The 24,219-nt window shown below is 34.1% G+C and overlaps 1 protein-coding gene across 1 annotated transcript in view; it reads right to left on the bottom strand.

Annotated features, from left to right (window-relative positions):
• Nucleotides 1-200: 200 nt before the first annotated feature.
• Nucleotides 201-24,219, bottom strand: part of LEMD3 (LEM domain containing 3) — a 59,536-nt gene continuing 35,517 nt past the window's right edge. Inside the window, exons 5-13 of the mRNA XM_019732462.3 lie at nucleotides 12,406-12,485; nucleotides 12,171-12,316; nucleotides 11,160-11,261; nucleotides 10,952-11,054; nucleotides 9,656-9,834; nucleotides 4,161-4,242; nucleotides 2,348-2,453; nucleotides 2,180-2,258; nucleotides 201-1,955 (exon numbers count right to left, since the gene is read on the bottom strand). Coding sequence (XP_019588021.3) covers nucleotides 1,792-1,955; nucleotides 2,180-2,258; nucleotides 2,348-2,453; nucleotides 4,161-4,242; nucleotides 9,656-9,834; nucleotides 10,952-11,054; nucleotides 11,160-11,261; nucleotides 12,171-12,316; nucleotides 12,406-12,485 — 1,041 coding nt within the window. The 3' untranslated portion in view covers nucleotides 201-1,791. The remainder of the gene's footprint in view (nucleotides 1,956-2,179; nucleotides 2,259-2,347; nucleotides 2,454-4,160; nucleotides 4,243-9,655; nucleotides 9,835-10,951; nucleotides 11,055-11,159; nucleotides 11,262-12,170; nucleotides 12,317-12,405; nucleotides 12,486-24,219) is intronic.

Here is a 24,219-nt window from a genome sequence, read left to right as displayed (position 1 = left end):
AAGCAAGATAAAGATGCAGCTGCATCAAAAGGTGACCTTTTAAAAATGCTACAACTATTTTTTACATTCACTCTTGCAATAGGTCACAAGATGGGGGTCACTAAGCTCAGATAAATCACTATGATGCACATAAAATACAGAAAGATTATTTTATATATTATATATATTTATATTTTCACACTTTAGCATCTGAGACAAACTGAGAATTTAAAATTTATTCTCTTCAGATAACAAATCATTTTTTTATTCTTCATAAACATGGTGCCCACAAAAGCACATAGGTAAGGCACAATAGGGTTTTCTGTTACAGAACAGTGTGCATCATGTTTACTTAACCAGAAAACGTGCATTATCTGTGCAAGTTCATGCTGCAAACCCAACATATATACAATCAAAACCAAAAAGGAAACTAAGCTTTAAACAAAATCAAAATTGGTACAATGCCAGCTGTTTCACATATTCATTTGGACTGACAATGATATATCGACAGGTTATTTTTTTAAAAGCCAGTTGTTACAAGTAAACTTTGCTCCACAACTATTTTAATCTGAAATAATAAACAGTAATAAAGTAACTTTACTGAAACAAAGTAAATACCGAGGCACAAAGCAATGGCCACTCGTGCATTTACTATACAAACTTTCATGACCCAAAACTGTAAATATAGTTTTTCAAATACACATTTTGCTGAAACAATGTGCCCTGCTTTAAACTTGACATATAACAGGGGAGCTAACATTTCATTAAATTATAAATAGATTGGAAAATTACTTAATCCCAATGGTATTATATCATAGCCCTAGTATTTATAATAAATACACCTTTTCACAAAATACTTTTCCAATATCTGCCAATTGTTTCTTTATTGCTCACATAAATTTGAATCCATTACAACTGATACCGAAACTTTCACACAAAATCATATTCAAGACATTTTATATAAAACCTATAAAAGATATTTGAAACTTGTATCTAATACTTCCAGGTGTTTGGCTGTTTGATCTATGTGATAGCACAGCCATAGGTATATATATGTGTGTGTATGTATATACATATATGTATACACATATAAATACACACACATATATACATACACACATATATACATGTACATATATATACACATTAGATTATGAATAAAATAGGAAGCTTATTTTACTGCTTTAATGCAGACATACTCACAAAACAAGACTACTTTCGCCACCACCAACATTTATACATATATACATAAGCCAGTTTAAGTACATGTACATCCATTTATATGTAACCACTAAACCCAAATTAGTTGTCCCATGTTCCAGCTGTAGCAAATAAATCTCTTACAAGCAATAGAAACCTAAGGTTAAATTGGGAAATGAACAGTTTTACCATATTAGCCTGTAAGGAACTATGCAGGTGACTGTATACAAAAATTCACAACATTAGTTCACAGGAAATGACAGAAATACAAGCCTCTTCACCATGCTTTTGTGTGGTTATCAAAACACTTCTTGGTGCAAAAATACAACCACCACATCTGAAAATGCTTAATAAAGTCAATGTTCCTCATGCAAAACTCTAAATGCACTGGCTTAACTGAGCTCCAAAAACTGAATGAAACAATTATTTATCTACTCAGCGTTGCTGCCTCACTGCTAAGTCCCTTTGGAACCTTAAGATTTCTGGAACGTTCAAACAGAGCTGTATTCAATAAAAATATTACATACAAAAAGCATTTAAAAAGGAAGACAGGAAGCCAAACAGGAATTTTCCTATTGTAAATAACAGTCCTAGGGGTGGAAGAAAGTCTTTTCAGGAACCTCCTTGAGAATTGGCTAGGCCAGTCCGAAGACGAAGATGAGACATAGAGTTCATATGTTTATTTGATGGCTTCAAGGGAGTGTTGCAAGTAAGAGCTTGGGGAAAGCGATGGTGATATCTATCTAGTCGTAAATATTTTACTGTAACCAATTTCCCTGTTGTAAGATAAAAACAATATTTTAGATCTGTAAGAATGTGCTTAATATTTATAGAAAAACTGTGGTAAAAAAACACATAAATACAAATTGCAAATAAGATCATCTCAAATTATTACTCTAAAAATGTGAACCTAAAATTATTTAACTTAAAATCTGGTCTAGTTTAAATAGTAAGCCATGATATATCTTTTCAAAATGTTTATAATACTCAAATTTCTTACCATCAAACCAAGAGCCATGCAATGCCTTAAAAGCTTTACCAGCATACTCTGGAGACAGACATTTAACATATACACAACCCTGTGATATTAAAAAAAAAAAAAAAGAATAGTCTTAGTTTAACAGCAACAAATCCAAACTGTAGAATTCAATAGTAAAAGTTACTTTACCTCACGTGAATTTTTGTCTACTGCAATATGAACAATGCCATCATTATCACAGCATTTTTCTAAAATTGCTTCTTGAATTGCCAAATGCCACTGATCCCCTATTTCCCTAAAAATTAATGAAAACAAAAATCAACAACCATGTGCCTACTCAGTAAGAAGTCTTTATTGTGTCTTACAACACATATATCCTACTAGATGGGGACAGTTTAAAAACTACATGTTGTTAAACGTAGTACTAAATAAATGCTTGTTACTAGCAGTAGGCAGATTTTAAAAAATATTAGCATTAGGAAGTCTCAGCTGTTCTCTCACTTTCCAGTATAAGAACGCACAGAGCTGAGGCAATGAAGGATTAGCCTCTCATAACAGAACAAACGTGCGGTCATTTTTATGTTTAAAATCCTACGTACCTATAGTTCTTTCATTTTCTTTCTGCACATGTGTTAATAAGCACTTTATAGTGAGTTGCAGTAAGCTGATAAAAATTATATTACTTTTAACAATATTATCAAATTCACAAATTTAAAGAAAAATGTTAGTAAATACAGTTAAGTCCTCACTTAATATCGTCGATAGGTTCTGTGACTTTAAGTGAAACGACATAGAACAAAACCAATTTTACCAGAGGTTAACTGATATAAACAAGAGTTAAGGTCCTACACATACCCTCAACGTAATAACACTGAACGAACATTATTTGAGGACCTCCTATAGTGTATTCTGAGCTTCTCTTCTCCAAAATAATGAGAGTGATACAGGACAAACATTTTGCACAAATAGTCACCTCTCTATGAAGAGAGCTTTAAGATTTCCTGCTGCAGTAATGTGCATGTGTTTTACCTGTAAGATACAGATCGTGGGGGCAAGGCAGCTATACTTTAAACGGTAAGTCTTCATCTTAGGTAATAAAATACGGGCTGGCATTGATTTCCTAACCCCTAAGGTATGAGGTAAGATTCCCAAAAGAGGGATTACCACTTAGCTAATTGTTTCTCTCTCTGCAAAAATGGAGGCTATATGTGTGTATACTGACAGTTCTTCTCCACATTTCTGATTTTGCTGTTACTTATTTGGAATCTCATCATATCAACTATTTCTTGAAATAAATGAGTCATTAGATAGGACTTATGGGTAATTTTTATACGTAAACAATTTCCACTGAGGATTTTTTTAAAAACAGAATTTGTCATATTAAACAGATAAGCAGTCGCCTCTAGGAAGCAAATTCTAAAGATTATTACAGCCTATATGTGAAATATTATGGATTCTAAGGCAATAACTTCAGACGGTGCTATTCTCTGAATGCTGTGCTGCTATAATTACATAGACAGAAAAGTTTCTCAAATACTACATAGACAAATAGACAGGGCTTGTAGAAGGGAAGGTATGTACATCTTTGTAGAGAATTTTTACAATTAGAGATTGGAAATTTAAAAATAGCAGATATTTTTTATATCGATTGCCTATTGAGGTAAAGAATGTTGGCAGACATGACTTACACATTTAATAAAGCGTACTGTGTGTCATCATGTGCGCCATTCAATTGACTCAAACATTTACCTGCTGTGGGGATTCACAACAAATACAAAGATTTATGAAAGTTTTACAAATCATTATACATCTGTGTCTTTTGGCCAAATAGTCACTTGGAATATAACAAAAGAGAAGAAAGGAGGAAATCATGATACTTCCATAGTTAGAGATTCAGAAGTAATGGAGATTTTTCAATTGCAGACATAGAATTATAAGAATATCATGCATTTTCAGCCAAATAATCCATATAAAAATTACATGTGCCTCTGATAATACTTACATAACTGGATCAAACATATTTCGGATCTTCAGACATGGTGTCAAACTATTTGGTGGTGAATTTCTTCTATCTAAATGAAATGCTATAAAAAGCAAATTAGTTTTACTATTTGCCAGTGTTCTATTTTGTTGAAAAGTTATTCAGTCATTCAGTTCATTCAAAAAATATTCACTGCATCCTTTTACTCTAAGCCAGACGCCTGGATGCTAAGGTGAGTAAGACAGGGTCACTGGTCTCACAGAGTTTACAGTTTAGTAGGGGAGACAGTGTCATCCAAGAAATAATATTAATAGTTGTGGTAAGTCAAGGAAGAAGAGTACAGAAAGCTGTCAAAGTAACTTAAGCTTAAGTCTGGGAGTATCAGATAACACTTCACCAAGGAAATGAAATTTATGCTGGGACCTAAAGAATAAACAAAAATAGGCAGAGGGAAGAGAGCTGGTAAAAGACATTTCAAGTAAAGATGATAGCTGTACCTAGCCCCTGAGGCAAGGAGGAGCTTGGTCTATTCAAGACAACGGAAAGGTAAACCTGAAGAGGGAGATGTCAGATTATTCAAGGACACATAGGCGCAATTAAAGTATTTAGACATTACCATAACAACACCAGAAAGCCTCTCAAACATTTTAAGTAGAGGAATAATATGATGAGATCTGTCTTCTAAAATTACAAATTTTAAAAATCGACTGTCCTGTGACTCAATTAGATGAAGGCAAAAGTGAATGCAGGGAGACCAGTTAGAAGGTTATTACAGCTGTGTAAGAGGGAAACGATAGTAATGTGGATAAGACAGGCCAACAATGCAGATGGAAATCAGTGGACAGAACTGGGGCATATTTTGGAGTAGATCTGATGAGACTCATTAAAAGACTGCACATGGGGATAAGAGGAGAGTATGGATGACCCCCAGATTTATGGCAGAACCAACTAAGAAGGGGTATCATTAATGAGACAGGAACACTGGAGAAGAGGTCCCTTTGGGGAGAGAAGATACTGAGTTTGTGCACATGTTAAATTTGTGGTGCCTATCTCCTAATACAGAAGGTAAGTATATAGCTGGGTATAAGAATCTGAACACCAGAAGGCAAGACTTAAAGATACAAATTTGAGAGTTATCAACATAGATGTGGTAAATGAAGGTGCAGTATGATGTCATCTAAGGAGACAGGTAAAATGAAAAAAGATGGTCTTGAGAAACTCCAATACCTAGAAGTCCCAGAAATGAAGAAAATCTAGGAAAAAAAAATTTGAAGAAATGGTCAGAGGTAGGAGGAAAACCAGAAGAAAGTGGCATCCCGAAAGCCTAAAGAAGAAAAGTTTCTAGGCAAGCTCAATTGTTAACAGCGCTAAGTAAAACAAGGACAGAAAAGACAAATGTCCACTGCATTTAGTTAGTAATAGGGAAGTTTGAGACCTTTTTCTTGGAATAATGGGCATGGAAAACAGATTGGAATCAGTGAAGAATATAGGATAGTTGAAAAAGTAAAGACAGTGAGTATAGTAAACTGTTTAAACTATTGGCCTGTAAATAGGTAGAGAGACAGGGTGATAGCTACAGGACAACGTAGCATCCAACACTGTTTTAAAGATGAGAGAGACTACAGCACGTTTAAGTGCTGATGAAAAGATGCAATAGAGGCAGGGATTAAAAACACAGCAAGGGAAGATACTACCTGAAAAGTCTCAAGGGAAGGGCTTGGGTCTTTGTTAAATGAGACAGCTGCTCAATTGCAACAGAAGGTCAGGATGAATGTGGATTTGGATAATTTTATGGATCTTGTGGTGGAAATTTGAGGCAGGTACAATCTCATTTCTTCTATTTGAGTCATCAACTGAGAATTAGGAGAAGGGCAAAGGTTTGAAAAGAGGAGAAATCTAAAACTGTTATTGAGTATAACAGAAAAGTGACGTGACTAGTAAAATATGGTTAAGAACATGAAAGTCCGGTAGTGCTGAGGGCCGAATTGAAGTTAACTATTTATGAAGATGCCAGTGAACAAGTTGCATGACTTCCTCCTTCTACGTTCAGCCACTTGCACAGAAATAAGCATAGATAAAAGAGTTTCATCCTTGATTGGAATTTACCAGGGTAAGATGGAGGATAGGTAAAGACTAAAGGGAACTAGCAAGAGAGTGATTGGAAAGATGGATACTGGGAACTAAGATGCATAGGAAAAGAAGTAAAGATAGGAGGAAGGCTGAAGAATTGGAGAAAGTGGGTACACTGAAGAACTGAGATTCTGGGGATATCAGCAAAGTTGAAAGGATGAGTTTATGGCTAAAGACCAGAGTATATCAATTAAAGACTTCAGAAGGATCTAGGGATAAGAAACGCCTGGGGTGTGATGTTCCCAAACAGTACCTAATATGGGGAGGAGAAATGGTCATTGGACATGGAAAATCTTTGCCAAACCCCAGATCGACAATGTCTGTGAACCTTTAGTACCTTCCAGACTTCTCTAATAGCATAGAGGTTCTGTTCTTAGATGACCTTTTAGCTGCAAGCAATCTAACTTCCTTGAAATTCTAATACTGGACTGGGCCTCCGGGGATGAGCCAGAGAACACAAAAGCATTCACATCACCTTAGTCTAGTCTAGACCCAACTTTCCACAAAATAACAGATTTGGGAGAAACAATTCCTGCCCAATTCTAGTCAAAAAGTAGTCCCACAGATCTAACTGATATTTAAAACAGGTGCTTTGTCTCCCTAAACTCAACTGTAATCAGCTCCTGGGATAAGTAGAAATGCTGTAGTTGGTGAATGAAACATTTCAAATACCTCAGGAATTACCTTTGGATCCTTCAAATGAATGCTGTTTATTCCAAATTCTACATCTGTCAGAAGCATAAATAATGCTCTGGCTGCCCATAAGGTATTGTTTGATTTTTAACTGGTGCTTTAAATTACTTTTAGAAATACTATTACGTAATCACCTAATTTATATATAACTATCTTTTAGTACTTGAAGTAAACATTCAATGGTAGATTACTTAAAAATTACTTGGGAAAAATAATATTAAATGACAACAGCTTGTAGTGGTAGTTAATACAAAAGACTATTATAATTATCAACCCTCCAGGCATGTACCTTTTAATTAAACCACCGCATTTATAAAAGGAAAAACATTAACCTTGTTAATAAGTTAAACTATCTTTTTACCTAAGCTACCAAAAGCCCTCAGTATACAGCCATATTTATATAGCACATTTGTGTTCAGATCTATTTAAGTGAAAGCAAAACTTATTTTATGTATTGATATTTTTAAAAAGCTAAATCAGAGTCATTTAGTTATATTTAGATAGACTATACATTTAACGGCATAAAAATATAAATAATGTTAAAACTCAATTCTCTCTGTATTAGAGCTATATGTTCTTAAATGAGGCAAAAGATGTACCACTAACATTAAGGAATATTCCAACAACTTATTAGCCTCCTGTAACAATTATCATTTTGATAAAATTCTTAAAAGAACTCAAATCTCTCTTGCTACAAGTCTATAGACATTTGCTTTACCATCACAACCAACCAGAAACTGAACCAGTATACTTCAAACAAATAGCTACTAGGTGCTACCTTAGGATTTCCTGCCTTCAGGCTAAAATTATCTCAACCATTACAGTTTTTTCTAACTAAGTAATAGGTGTTTGCTAACTAAGTAATAGGTGTTTTATTTACTCTTAATTCCTTTGTAGGTTCAGAAACCCCTAATCACAGTAACTGTTTATCAAGGACTGTCAAGTAAAGGGAGATTAAATTTACTATTCTTTACATGGTCCATTTAGAAATATCCTAATTAAGCTAGATCAGTACTTCGAAACTTGGCATATAGTTTATAAACATTTACTGCCCTGAAACGTTGATGAAATACTAATATAAAAAGTAGCAGGACACTTTCAAAATATTTCAATTCATGTTGAATATTACCACTACTATAACTGACATAAAGTTGTATTTTATTGGGGAGGCCTGTTAGCTCAGTTGGTTAGAGCGCAGTGCCCTTAACAACAGGGTTGCTGGTTTGATCCCCACATGGGCCACTGTGAGCTATGCCCTCCACAACTAGATTAAAACAACTACTTGACTTGGAGCTAATGGGTCCTGGAAAAACACACTTAAATAAAAGTTAAAAAAAAAAAAGTTGTATTTTATCACACTTGAACAGTCCCATCTAAAGAAGATAATAAAGTAAAAATAATAGTCTGACGTTTTAAATTCTAGAATTTATAGAGCATCCAATGTAACACATTTGAAGTAAATTGTACCATTACTAATTTGTAAGGACAATATGGATTATACCTAGGTCAACAAATTGTCTTTAGAGTCATCTTGAAAATCTCACATTTTAAGAATAAAACAAACTACAATGATAAAGAAAAGCACATGAACAAAGTAATGGCCTTTTCTAGAACTTCAAATGCATACATGAGTACCAATTGCTTCTATGAAGACATCAGGCTAAGACTCCATACCCATTTATAATCAGGCACTAAGGGAATCAGATCTGACTGGCTCTGAATTCTCTGGTTCCAGTTTCTTAGGGCCCTTCCGTATGCACCCTTTACAGCAAACAGTGTATTGTTTAGTGTTATCTTTGGCAACATCAAAGCTTCATATTTATGCCATGATTACATAAGCTTATTATTCAAGCTCTTTGAAAGTGAAAATTAGAGGAAAAATGGAGTAATTAAATCTTATTTTATTTCAATTTCAAAATAATTTACTTATCATTCCCATAAACGCTATGTTTAGCAAACATTCATAAATATGTTTTTATCCAACAAGATTAAAAGAAACTCAACTCACTACTAGTCCCGAAATGCACATTATTGAGCATGAGATTTTCATTTTGCATCTAACCATTAGGATCCAAAAACATTTCAGTGAGGTAACAGTTATCACTAGTAGAGGTTTGGGTACATAAGGCAACCAATCATCAAACTCTCCTATATACTTACACATACATATGTTTTGCACCTATGCAAGCATTTAAAACAATATGGATACCCACAAAAGCTACCTGGCATGGGAGATATGCAAGTGGAACATTTCAGTAAGGAATAGGCAAGTAAAAATTAGAAAAAAGAGAGGTTAAAAAGTTATGATTCTACTTATACATGTTTTACACACACATATAAAACATAAGTTATATGTGTCTTATTTGCATAAAGAATTAGGGGAAAAGCATGAAGCTAAATCTATAATAACTAAGTTGCTTTGTCAAGTGAAAGGAAAAAAATCAAAGTAATGTATATAGTATTCTATTACAGTAAAGATAAGCCATTTCAGTTTATGTTAGCCAGTAGAAAAGTGGAATGATATGTAAGATACTAACACTGTATTCGTCTATGGCATGAAACTGGGAGGGGAGCTTTGCCTTCACACACCTTTCAACTGTACTATCTTACTTTAAACAACATAAGACTATTGTAATTGAAAACTATTAGAAAAAAATTTACGCGTGCTTTTTTTGTTGTTTAAGAATACATACCTTGACCTTGCCATACTTTAGAAGGTATTACTAGTATCTTGTCACAGGATGCAGAAGGCTGGATCCACCGCCAAACCAGAAAATCTACACCGCCTAGTCTTCGTGTTTCGGTGCGAACTCTAGACTCGTTAGCAGCAAGGAAGTCAACAGCTCTATCCCAGACTTTCTTCATTTTTTTCCTTTTATGTGAACAAAATGACAAATTTATCATCTTGGATTGTGATCTTTTTCAAATATTAGTAATTGAAGGTAGTGGTTATTGTTAACTCTGGCTGTTCTTATCACTGCTTACAGAGGGTTTTTTTTTATTAACTGTAGGGCCAATTTTAAATAATATTTTACTTTTTAATGTTTTATACTCAAATTTGTGCTAATGATTTCTATTATTAACATTGAAATTTAGTATTCAGATAAGTAGAGGCGGCACGACAGAACTGATCTGTAGACCGACCAAATAAACATATTCATGCCTACATACTCATACATCCATCATATAGTGTTACACAAGCAAGTAGTATTGGAAAAACATTGCCAGGATGTTTCAAGCAAACATACCAATATTTATACAATCCAAAAAGCAATTCTATCTTCCTTGAAGCAATGTTTTGGAAATCTGTACACTTTATTTCAACAATCACACCACTGTTCAAAACACTACTTCAGATCGTCTTCTGGAACTGCCTTTAGAATCTATGGGACTTCCATGTTAACAGCCTTAACACTGGCAAAATTTTCTTAAGTTTTTCAAAAATGATTTAGATGTTTGAATCTCACCTCAGATTTACTGAATTTTGATCTCCAGAGGTGGAGCATAAATATCAGTATTTTTTCCCCAAAAAACCCTCCACTAGTGATCCTGATATGTTGCTAGGGTTAAGAATGCTGCTTTAGCATATGGCATCATCTTTTATTTTCAAGTTCTTCAGTTCTTTATTTAAAAAGCTTTGTTAACAAAATAAAATATTTAAAAACATTACTAGTAAAACATCACTGGCTATTATCTGTCTCTTTCCTTATCAAGAACAAGTTTACAAAAATTAGACAGAGATTGACAACAAAGAATCAACAATGTACTGGGATGAGAATGATTTAGAAATCCAGTTGTCTATTTCACCACTCAAAATCAGGAGGGTATTAGAAGAGGATTTAGAAAGAAAGGAGAGTTTAAAGTACAAAAACAAAGCCTGTACAGTAAAACAGGTCTATTTGAAGAGTCACAACTCTCAATATAATTTTCACAACTACAGAAAACACCAACATTCTGATTTACTTCAATTCATAATGCTTTAAACACACCTGTCATGAGGCTGTATTAAGGAATCTCGCACATGTGGAATAGGCATGTAAGGTTGTAAATCTTTATTTTCCTGGCAAGCTTCATTATGACTTCGTAAAACATCTGAAAATAAACAAATTTACAAACGAATCAATCCCTGGACATCATGTTGTAGTTTATTACATAATGACTCTTCTAGAATAGCTTAGATTTTTACAAATACTATACCTATAATCTTTACCACCATATCATACATCTGCCTTGTTTCCTCTTCCTCTTTTGTCCAGCGATATTTCATGTAACGCAGAACGACACAAACCATCACTACACCTGCAATATTTATACATTTTGTGTTTTAAAAATTGTGGTCAATGGCAATCAATAACATTCATTGCAAAAAAAAAAAAAAAAAAATTTATCACAGTTTCTACAATGATTATTTTAACTGCCATAATGGGATAATGGAATGAGCCTTCAAAACAGTGGGTTGAATTAGCTACATAATTAAAACTACACAGAAAAATTTAATATTAAACATAACTCAGAGTTTCACTCTAGAAACATTAACTCATTAACCCATTTAATCACTCTAGAAAACCATTTCTTCCATTATATTGACAACTGAACATTTAAATTTAACTATCGTTTTGAAAACAAAGTAACTGTGTTTCACGCATTTTCCTTTGCAGCATTAAACTACTACTAGAAAAGTGAGTCTCATGAGACTGTAAACATACTACACCTTACTTTTTTAAGTAAATTGTCTTTAAAGGACTTGGACAGGAAAAAAGTCTCCTAAATTACTATTATTAATCAAACAGTCATATAAAATCTAGGAATCTAAATGAAAATTTTAATTCAGGCAAATAATATTTTTCAAATTAAAAATAATTTTAATGAACATAATTTATAATATTTTATTATTTAAAAATTAAGCTTAATTTTTATATTTTCCTGTTCCGTTTTCTGAAGGAGATTTCTATCCATGCACTATACCTGCTTTTTCCTCGACATTCGTATTACAAAGTTTTCTTCCCACCTTCCCTGTTTTCTAAGTTTTTAGATTGATACTGACATTACAAAAACCTTCAATATTATTATACCTTAGTGGAGACTCCTGGATGTGATTCATAATGGCAACTATCACAGAAGTAAATTCTCAATCCTGGCATTTGATGAAACACAGACATAAAAATTCTAGACTACAATGTGATCTTCTTTCTCATCCTAACAACTTACCTAAACATAATAACAATAACCTGTGGGTGACAGTAATAAAAGCTCGTCGAAAACGACACCAGAAAGACATCTGTGGTCTTGTGGATTGTAAAAACTGCACATCAGTTATATTTTTCAATTCTTCCTCAGGGTCATAACCAACACACCTATTTAAAAGTAATTAAGGGAGAGTTTAGAGGCAAAATATACTATTCTTATATTACAAAATGATCAAAGTGGAAATCAAATCCTTTACCTTATTCCAACATCTTTTCCATTTTCGAAAATCCACTGCAATGAGGTGTTAAATATACCTTCATATTCAGGACCTAAATCCTAATAAGTAAAACAGAGAACATAATTAACTATACTTAACAATTCACATTCACTTGACTCTACATGTAAACTGCCCTATAATTAACATACTTTATATAACACTTTAAACTATATAGTATAACAAAACTGTATTATTCATTACAGAAAAATAAAAGGAAAAAAAGTCATCATTTCCTTAATACCTTAAGATAACCACTATTAATATTCTGCTATGTTCTCTTTTTGGTTTTTACATTTACAGATCTGGGCTGGGTTTTTCAAAATTTGTTTTTGAAGTATCATCATAAGAATGAATTAGCTACGTTTTTTTAAGGAACACTATTTTTTCAGCTTAAAAATGTATTTTTAAATTAGTTTCAGGTGTATAAAACAAAAATGTAATAGACATTTACACCCCTCACAAAGTGATCGCTCCCTCCCGCAATCTACCACCCCTCTGACATCGTATAGCTGTTACAATTCCATTGACTCTATTTCCTATGCTGTACTCCATATCCTGTGACTACATATATATTAAATTATAGTTGACATTCAGTAATATTCAGCTTCAGGGGTACAGCGCAGTGGTCAGGCATCTACACCATCCCTGAAGTTGTCTCCCTAATAAGACAAGTGTTCATCGGATATCCTACAAAATCTTTACAACATTATTGATTATATAGAACACTATTTTTAGATGAACAAATTACAAGTTATTCAGACTTGACTGTTTCACAGACATTTTCTCAACAAGTGAATGAAGTAAGCCAATAAACTCAAGAAAAACAACTAACTATATTACCAAAGATAAAATTCAAGCTTTCAACTGATAAGTAGAATTTTGAAAAACTTGCATCCATTACTATAGCTTCACAATACTTGAAAACCTTTGCAATGAGATTGATGTGATATTACTGAATATGATTTCTGGGTGCAGCATATGACGTGTAATCAAATGTGTCAATATTTGGAAGACCTGCATAACCAGTAAATTAATATTTTCCAAATGATCAATGCATGAGCTATAAAACATTGCATGGGTAAAAGATTTATTCTAGTGCAAAACAGACCCCAGAACTTTAGAGACTATGAAAAAGTTCAGTGATATGATTTCAAATTCTATATTGTGACTAATCATTAAGAAACTACTACTTGTAGAGTTTTAGTGTGGTATCAAAGAATATCTACAATTGTCTTAAAGTGCTTTTCCCTGTTTTGACTACATATCTGTGTAAGGATAATTTTTATTGATATACTTCAACCAAAACACCATCACAACAGATTGAATGCAGAAGCACATATGAGAATCTAGGTGCCTTTTATTAAGCTAAACATTAAAGTGCTTTGCAAAAATGTAAAACAATGCTACTTCTCACTAAACTTTTTATTTTGGAAAATAGTTATTCTTCATAAAAATACATCACGTTAACAAATAATGAAGTAAGCCAGTAAACTCAGTAACTTCATTATTCTTACCTTAAGTAAATTTATATTTTTTATTTTAATTTCTAGCATGGTAAATGTATATCTAAATATGTGCGTGGGCGCGCGCGCGCGTGTGTGTGTGTGTGTGTGTGTGTGTGTGTTTATCTCCCACAAACAAAAGCCATTTAGGGTCTTCAGTAATTTTAGGAGTGCGAAAGGGTCCTGAAACCAGAGTTTAAAAACTGCTGTATGTACCGTGTTTCCCCGAAAGTAAGATCTAGCTGGAGCATCAGCTCTAATGCATCTTTTGGAGCAAAAATTAACATAAGACCCAGTATTATATTAATTATATTAATTATATTATATATATTATAAAGGCTCGGTCTTATACTAAAATAAGACCTGGTATGATATGATATGATATATGATATATGACATATGATATGATATGACATTATATAAGACCGGGTCTTATTTTACTATATTACTTATAGTAAAATAAGACCCGTTCTTATATTAATTTTTGCTGCAAAAGATGCATTAGAGCTGATTGTCCAGCTAGGTCTTATTTTCGGGGAAACACGGTAGCTATTGCATCTTATCAAAAGATTCTTATACAACATTGGACATTACAAGGTTTTCATTTGATCAGTACAATTTACTTCATAATATGAAATTGGTAAGTAATTTTAATATATCAAATTTGATAATGTAATAAAAAGTTTTATGAAGCAGAACTAATCCTGCTAGGCATTATTACTTATGTTTAACTACTACCAGGATTTTTCAGATGGTGAAGATAACTACAGGCTATCTGCTATTAAAAATTTAAAAAGTGTGAACATTTCAGCATTATTTATTAACATCAAAAAAATTGGTAGGCAATATAAATATTTAGTAACTGAGAAATGGTTATATATGAGATCATTTCAATGAGATATTATGAATTCAGAAATAATCATGCTGAGAGCTAAATAGCTATATGTTTAAAATAGTAAAATTACAATATTGAATTTATATATATTTATAACTATAAGAGATATGGACTCATGAGTAAAAACTAGAAAAGAATGATAAAAGGTATTTTTGTTTTAACATTGCTTTAAAATGTTATACAATACAATTTTACAAAAATAATTTCAGGAAATTACTGTTTTGTATAAATATACTACTAGAAATCACTTTGTGTATAACTAAAAATCAAACAGAATTCATATTCACTTGCTCTAAAATTAGAGAAGATAAAAGCTCTCATGAATGAGCATCAAGAGAACATACTTCTGATTACACTGCACGAATTAGGGTTAGATAAAGCATAAGCTAGTCGTCCGCCTTATCCTTGGTTTTGCTTTCCTTGGTTTCAGTTACCTGTGGTCAATCACAGTCCAAAAATATTAAGTAGAAAATTCCAGAAATAAATAATTCAATAAACAATTCATAAGTTTTAAATTGCCTGCCATTCTGAGTAGTGTGATAAAATCTCAGTGTCCCCAGTCTGCCCCACCCAGGATGTGAATCATCGTTTTGTCCAGAGTATTTGTACTATATACACTCCCCACCATTAGACACTTAGTAGCCTTTTCATTTATCAGATCTGCTGTCATGGTTTCACACTGGTTGTGCTCAAGTAACCCTTATTTTACTTAATAATGGCCCTAAAGCGTAAGAGTAGTGATGCTAGCTAGCAATTTGAATGTGCCAAAGAGAAGCCGTGAAGTGTTTTCTTTAAGTGAAAAGGTGAAAGTTCTTGACTTAATATGGGAAGACAAAAAACTGTATGCTGAGGTTGTTAAGCTCTACACTAAGAACAAATATTCTAACTATGAAATTGTGAAGGAAAAATAAATATATGCTAGTTTTACCATCACACCTCAAACTGCAAAAGTGATGCCACAGTGCATAAGATGGGCTTAGTAAGATGGAAAGGCATTCGATTTGTGGGTGAAAGATGCGAACAGAAAAGGTCTCACTGATGGCAACATATTGAGCCTGAAAGCATCGAATCTATAGGAAGACTTCAGCAAGGGATGCCCTGAAAGAGTGACTACATCCACCTAACTTTTATTACAGTACATTGTTATAATTGTTCTATTTTATTACTAGTTATTGTTGTTACTCTCTTATTGTCCTTAATTTATAAATTAAGCTTTATCGTAGGTATGTATGCAAAGGAAAAAACATTGTATATATAGAGTTCAGAAGTACCCGAGGTTACCGGCATCCACTTGGGGTCTTGGACCATATCCCCTGTACATGAGGGGCCAGTACTGTATACAGGACTTTCAAAACCCACAAAGCAGGGTTAATATGGGTTATGCACAGAGGTGCAGACATTGCATTGATTCTTCTTTGTAATGCATAGGTTTTTAAAAAGGATTTTGTACTCACTGAGTTCCTTTCAAAGACTTAATCCTTTAAATACACAGACACTATAGCAAACTTCAAAGATAAATTTTAAAAATCAATGAAATATATATGCTACATTTACCTGTATTTGTATATATGTATTTCAGCTTGTATTACTACAATGAGAATATTATGACATCTTTGCATTACTATATAAAACTTTGAAAGCTAGACTATAAACACAAGTTTCAAATAATCTAAAACAAATAAATTTCCAAGTTTACTAGTTGTATATTTTAAACATAAAAATTTTCGAAGTCTGAAGCTATTATGATTGTCTTCATTAATTGTCCATAAAAATGCATATAATGGTTCAAATTAACAAAGACACCCACTCTAATAAGCTGAGCATATGGAGGAACAACGAGCTTAAAATTTCTAATTATAAAATAAGGCTAAAGGGTATCGATTGTTATTTTCCCATTTTCTGTTTTCCTTTCCCATGTTAATACCACTTGATATCCACTCACTATCTGTAATACAATAGAACCATAGAAAATTCATTTATAAGTACATATTTTCAAAAACCAATTGATAATTTATTTAAAACCTCATTAAAGATTTAACAGGGTGTTGAGGTCTTAAATAGGCCATTACTTCCACAAATATTCTACACAGTCCATAGAGTTCTACAGTATTATAAAATTGAATTTTTGCAGAAGTTAAGGTTTAATTTTTTCTGACTTATGCTAAACACTTTATGCTCATTATAGCATACACAGCATCTACTTTAAAAGTCTAAGTGTTTTATTATGCTGTTTTTGTAACCACCTGGAAAACTGTAAGTAAGACAGGGGTAGGCCAACTTTTTCAATAAAACGCCAAAGTAAATATTTAAGCTTTGTAGCCATATACATTTCTGGTCTCTGTCACTTTTTTTTTTTTTTTAAAGCAACCTTTGAAAACATAAAAGCACAGCTAGCAGGCCATACCAAAACAGGCCCACAGGTTATCGTTTGCCAGCCTCTGTAGTAAGGCATTTCTGCCTCATAAAACACCCAGTTTCTAATCACTGATGACAAAAATCAGGAGGAAACTAAGTTTTTAATTTTTAAAGCAGGACTATTATTATTACTACTTATTACTATTTACTTATAGGCAATAGCTCAGTCAACATACTGCTGACTACTTCATATCAATCTTTCTAAATTCAAAGCATGTTTTTTCCCAAATCTTTAACAAATCTATTTTAATACATTATGTGTATTAAAATTCCCAATTCCAAATTTACCTTATTTTCAAAATAACTGGCCAAAAACGTGTATTTTAAAACTCATGTCAGATGCTTTGAATTTGGACTACAGTTTCAAAGTACAAAAATAATACTCTTTCTGTAAAAGACTCAGCTCATTAAAAATAAAGCAACAAAACATTAGTAAAAAGGGAAAAAACACTGGTATAGGGAGAATACAAGCAAAAATTAAAAACCTACTGGGGACAGTTCACAAAGTAGATAACTTACATGGTAATAATAGCTATGTGGCCTCCCAGATATTGAATATTCTGATTAATTTTGAGGTGATATATGATATACATCAGACGCTACCTTTCAAATTAATTATGACACACAGAAATCAAGACAATAGTGAATATGATTTAATTCTTGATGATTCAGTGGGAACTTGATCTTTCACCTCCAGGAATAATGGAAAGTACAGTCCTTAGAATCAAGCAGGCCTGGGATCAAATCATGACTTCCTTTTTGACTAGCTACTGTATAGCCTTCAGTGGGGACAAGGGAAAAATTATGTCATTTATGCAGATGCATCTACTTGGATCACTTCATCAGATCCTAACCCATATTCAGTCAATCCCTTGTCCACCCAACAGATGGAGTTAGGGGTTATGAAGCCAGTCCTTCTATCTAAGAAGCAGAACAGTATGGTGAGAAGAGCAAGTACTTTGATTCTATTCCCAGTTCCGTCACTTACTAGCTGGATGACTGAATCACTAAACCCCTCAAAGCTTTAGTTTCTTTATAAAGCGGGTCTAAGCCACCTACCTTGCTGTATCATTGTGATATTAAGAGGTAACATACAGAAAGTACTAACATAAATTATACATTAAGTCCTCACAACGCCATCATTAGGTTCTGTGACTTCAGGTGAAATCACATATAACAAACCAAGTTTATGACAGGCTAACTGATATAAACAAGAGTTAAGTTCCTACAGCATCTCACCAACTTGATAACAAAATGACATTGAATGAAACAACATTATTCCAGGACCTGTTGTACTTTTAAATTATAATTATTATGAAACGTCTCCCTCATTTCATTTCTCAGCATACTTATTTTTCCATGAAGACTCAATTTTATTCAATTTTATTAGCAGTGATTAGCATTCCAACTTGGCATACTTGTAAATACCTTCTTTCCCACTTTTCTTCACAAATCTTAAAGATAGTCATTGTTTTAAAAATTAAACGGGTTTTAAAAGCAACCTATGAAATGAACCACCATTTATTACAACATTCTATTGGAAAGTTATCATACAAAGCTCCCACCACATAACTTAAAGCCTGTCTTTTCATGAAAATATAATGCTATGTATTTCCGAAGTGTTCCACCAGAGGGACCTCTTAACTTTTCACAAATCAAGACAAGCTTTCAGTCTCAAAAAATTGATGAATAAAAAGCTCAAGAAAAACACTGGGGGTGTTAGAAAAACAGTAGTTAAATTATTTAAATTAACTGTTATGTTTATTTAAATTTCCTTTGAGGGAGAAAGTAGAAATAAAATAAGAGTGGAATGTAAAGAATCAAATTCAAGAAAACAAAATTTTACTGAGGCTTACTTCATTCACTCATTTTATTCCATCAAACATTTACTAATACTGTGCTTAAAATGCACTGGATGTTGGGGGAAATACCTACAGGAGTTCTACACATTCTTTGGTTCATTTACTCCTGAATGCAAAAACCTGACTGTGTTGCTGGTGAAATCACACGACAAATACATGAAATGTACATCAGATCTCTCTCCATAGCACAAAGTCTACAGTATACCTATTAGCGTCACTGTTTCATACCAGCTTTGTAATGAGGTTCTTCCATATTTATGCTAGAACTTAGATAACATAAAATAGCCAATTTTGGCTAGACTATACTAAATCTATATTCCAAATTAGAAAGTAATTTGGCAACATATATCAGAAATATTAGCAAAAGTTCATGCTCTTTGAAAAACCAATTTCCTTTCTAGGAGTATTTCCTAAGGAAATGATCAGAAAAAAACAAATACTATATGCAAAGATTAGAGTGCTTTCATAATACTGAAAAACCACAAACTAATACAATATGATACAATCCTATAAAGAAATATTATCCAGTGATTTAAAAAAAGTTTTTAAAAACCTGCATAATGACACAGGAAAATGCTCATAACTTCAAGATAAAAATATTTATATATATACTGACACTAATTTTAAGGGAAAAAATATGACTAGAGAAAAATGGACCAAAATGAGTGGTTAACCTTGGTGAATTTCAAATGCTGTTTTTCCTTTTATTTGCTCTATGACTTAAACCATAAGCATGAGTTAGAGTTATATTGAAAAAAACAAGTGTTATTAAAAATAGTACTTAAAAGCTTTTATAGAGACTTTAAAACTTTATTTTTTGGGGGAAATTCCTCTTTTGTGTTCTTTTAGTGGCAGTCCAAACTGCATCTTTCGTGGTGACAAGCCATACCAGGTCTTTTTTACAACATTTGAAAAACAAAATGGGATTCCAAAAAGAAAAGGTTAACACACACACACACACACACACACACACACACACTTATATCCTAAATATAAAAGCATATTGCCATGCTATACAAAATAACTACTGAAGAAATAGAACTGATCAATCCAAAATCTTTCATAAATGCATGTTATAAATTCTACAGAATCTAACAAAAAAGAAATCATATCCAATTAGAAACATGCAATAATTCCTGGAAAAAGATATGAAAATCTTTTAAGACTGAAATTCATTAATATCATTTTTTTAATTTAATACAAGCAGTTCCCATCTCAGCTCACGCCTGGGTGCTTTCAGTAACTTCTTTGCTGTCAGTCTTTAGTACAACTAATCTCTTGTACCCAAAGTCGCCTGCCTTAGACATCAACTTGTCCCAACCCTGATTCTGTGTCCCGTCTTTTTACCTCATTCTATTGCTGATCCACAGCTGTGATCAAACGGTTGCAGGAGGTTAGTCATCCTTCCGCACCAACCCCAGCCTCCTCCTCGGCTCACTGTCAGGCTAACTGCTCAATCAAGCCTCGTCCTGTCCCCAAGCCCTAACCCCACCATCCTTTTAGTCCTTCAAATATAGTATGCAGTAGATTTTAAGAGTCTCATGGTTCTTCCAAAATGTGTATTAATCTTGCTGCAGGAATTTATGGCCAACACATATCTTTGCCATCACCTAAGAGATTTAATTGGGGAAAAAAAAAGAGAGAAAGCAGGGAGGAAGCATTGGTTGGGATCAATTTTTCCTACTACCAGAAGTAAAAAGACTTTCAATTTTCAAGTATCTCATCAGGAAACGCTTGCTTGCTTTGGATTCCCACATGCTATGCCCTCCTCCTGGAATATTTTATTCTATGTCCCCTTTGACCTACTCAATCCAATCCCTGCTTTGCCCACCTCCACAACCCATCTAGCAATCGTTCTTCGTCCCTTAAGGTAGAGCCCGCCCAAGAATCATAACCCCTCCTTCTTTAAGATCTTTTTGGATCCTGATTCTTTGGCTCTCCAATATTAGCTATTACATTGTCCACAAATTTGTCTGTTATCTTGGTCAAAACTGAAAACAAAGAAAAAAACAAGGTTGAGAGACAAATTCTGTAGTATGTTATATAGGAACCTGTGTCCAGGTAACACTGTTTTAATTAGGTAGGAAACACAGAAAAAGAAATAAAAAACATACTGGGAAGCTACTATAACCATCAGGCACTAAGTTAGGTACTTTAATATACTCACTTAAGTCTCCCAACACATCTGATGGGAATTAATATGACTCCCACTTTCACACTCAGAAACAATACAGTAAATTGAAGGGACTTTATCAAGACACACAGCTTCTACTGACAGTGCTACAATCTGAACCCACATCTAATCTCCATCACATTACAGTGTCTTAACATCTTTTGGCTATCTATTAACATGTAAGTCAGGACTAAGTTAAAATCTGAGTCCACAGTTCTCTTTTCTGATAAGCATATCAAAGGAGATTACCAACAAAACCTTGATGGAAGCCTTAGAACTATACTACATTCTAAATTTTTTTAAAAAGGGAGGGAGGGGGATGATTCTGTCTGATGACAGAATAGGAAGTCCCAGATCCGCCTTCCCCAATGGAGACAGAAATTCGACAACACACAGACCAATTCCCTTTGTAGCAAGTTCAGAAATCAGCTAAGAGGGTCCTGCACCCCAAGCAGGCCTGAAACTAGCTGCATGGGAGCCCGTAGGAAAATTTGTAGCACTCACACACCTGACACAGTATGGTGCAGTCGAGGGAAAATTCCCAATTCGTGGATTCTCCTTGAGGACGGAAAGAGAAGACTGGAACATACGTCTAATGTTCAGACTTTTCAGGACGCTACCAGTGTGACTGATTTCAGTCCTGCCTGAATCTAGGCACTGACAAATAAGGGCACCTCGCTGGTGGCCACCGAGAGCAAAGGCAATGAACGGTTTAAAGTAGCACACACTCACTCACCATTGCCCCGCCCCGCAGCTCAGTGTAGAATGAGTGGGAGAAATTCCCCAACTCCTCATCTCTCTCTGAGGAAGGGAAGAGTTGGAGCGCGCATCCAATGTTCCAGTTTCTCAGGGAGCTGCCCCAGGGACTGATGTCTGTAGCACCTCCCTCAGAGCACTGACAAGACCCAACATAGTCTATATGCTTGAAGGCTGCTGAGAACACACCAGAGCTGGACAGCTTGCTGCTGCTCCAGAGGACCTGCAGTACAGCAGACAGGCACCAGAGGGAGCAAAGAGTTACAAGCTCCTGAGAAAAGAAACCTGCAAAAACTCTCGAGCTGGCAATTTATACCCGCAAGTCCAGACAAGATGCATCCACAGGACAGGTTTGGGAGGACACCAGAATCTCTCTCTGAGCTCACTGTTGAAGGTCTTCCCCTGCATGAAGATAGTCCATAAAGATGGCGAGATGTGGCTGTGTTTTCAAGTGCATACATCCCAACCCATAGTAACAAGGCATGCGAAGAAAGCAAGGAAATGCGGCCCAACTAAAGGAACAAAATAAATCTCCAGAAACTGACCCTAAAGGAAATGAATATGAACCACCTGATAAAAAAAATTCAAAATCACTGTCACAAATATGTTCTACGAGCTCAGGAAAACAATCATGAATAAAATGAGAATATCAATAAAGAGAAAACATTTTAAAAAATGGAAAGTTTGAAGCTGAAAAATACAATTTAACTAAATTGAAAACTTCACTAGATGGGTTCAACAGCATACTTAATCAAGCAGAAGAAAGAATCAAGAAATTCAAAGACATCATTTGAAATTATCCAGTCAGAGGAACAAAAAAGAACAAACAATAAAGAGTGAAGGAAGCTTATGGAACCTTCTGGGACATCATCAATCAGATCAATATATGCATTATGGAAGTCCCAAAAGGAGAAGAAAGGGGGTGAAAATATATTTGAAGAAATAATGAATGAAAACTTCCCAAATCTTGGGAAAGAATGGGACATTCAGATTCAAGAAGCCCAACAGCCTCTTATGGGATACCACAAAAGCAGCACTAAGAAGTTTATGGTGGTAAACGCGTACATTAAAAAAGAAAAAAGCTCAAATAAACAACCCAATTTTACACCTCAAGAAACTAGAAAAAGAACAAACTAAGCCCAACATTAGCAGAAGAAATAATAAAGATCAGAGCAAAAATAAACAAAATAGAGAAAACGAAATCAATGAAACAAAGAGTTGGTTTTTTGAAAAGATCAAAAAAATTAGCAAGCCCTTAGCTAAGAAAAAGAGAAGGTTCAAATAAATAAAATAAAAAATTAAAGAGAATGTTACGAGTGATATCCCAGAAATAGAAAGGATCAGAAGAGACTACTATGAACAATTACTCACCAACAAATTGGATAATCTAGAAGAAATGGATACATTCTTAGAAACATAAACTACCGATACTGAATCACAAAGAAATACAAAACCTGAACAAACCTGTAATTAGTAAGGAGATAGAACCAGTCATCAAAAATCTCCCAAAACAATAAAGTCCAGAACTCAACGACTGCACTGGACAACTCGACCAAACATTTAAATAAGAATTAACACTAGCCTTTCTCAAATTCTTCCCAAAAATTCAAGAGGAGGGAACACCTCCACAGTCATTTTATGAAGCCAGCATTAGTCTGATACCAAAGCCAAACAAAGACACTACAAGAAGTACAGACCAATATCCGTGAAATATAAATGCAAAAAATCCTCAACAAAATATAAACAAACCAAATTCAACAGCACATTACAAAATCATACACCATGACCAAGTGGGATTTGTTCCTGAAATGCAAAGATGGCCCAACAATTTTGAGTAAGAACAAATAAAACTAGAGGCCTCACAAATCCTGACTTCCAAACATATCACAAAGCTATAGTAATCAAAACAGTATGATAGTGCTAGTATAAAGACAGACACAGGGCCGGCCCGGTGGCTCAGGCGGTTAGAGCTCCATGCTCCTATCTCCGAAGGCTGCCGGTTCGATTCCCACATGGGTCAGTGGGCTCTCAACAACAAGGTTGTCAGTTCAATTCCTCGACTCCCGCAAGGGATGGTGGGCAGCGCCCCTGCAACTAAAATTGAACACGGCACCTTGAGTTGAGCTCAGTTGGTTGGAGCACATCCTCAACCACAAGGTTGCCAGTTTGATTCCTCGACTCCCGCAAGAG

Source organism: Rhinolophus sinicus, chromosome 1, assembly GCF_057876585.1.
Source record: "Rhinolophus sinicus isolate RSI-liver-muscle chromosome 1, RSI-T2T, whole genome shotgun sequence".
NCBI classification, from domain to species: Eukaryota; Metazoa; Chordata; class Mammalia; order Chiroptera; family Rhinolophidae; genus Rhinolophus; species Rhinolophus sinicus.
The sequence above is the reverse complement of the archived record's forward strand: the minus strand, read 5'-3'. Positions and strand labels throughout refer to the sequence as shown.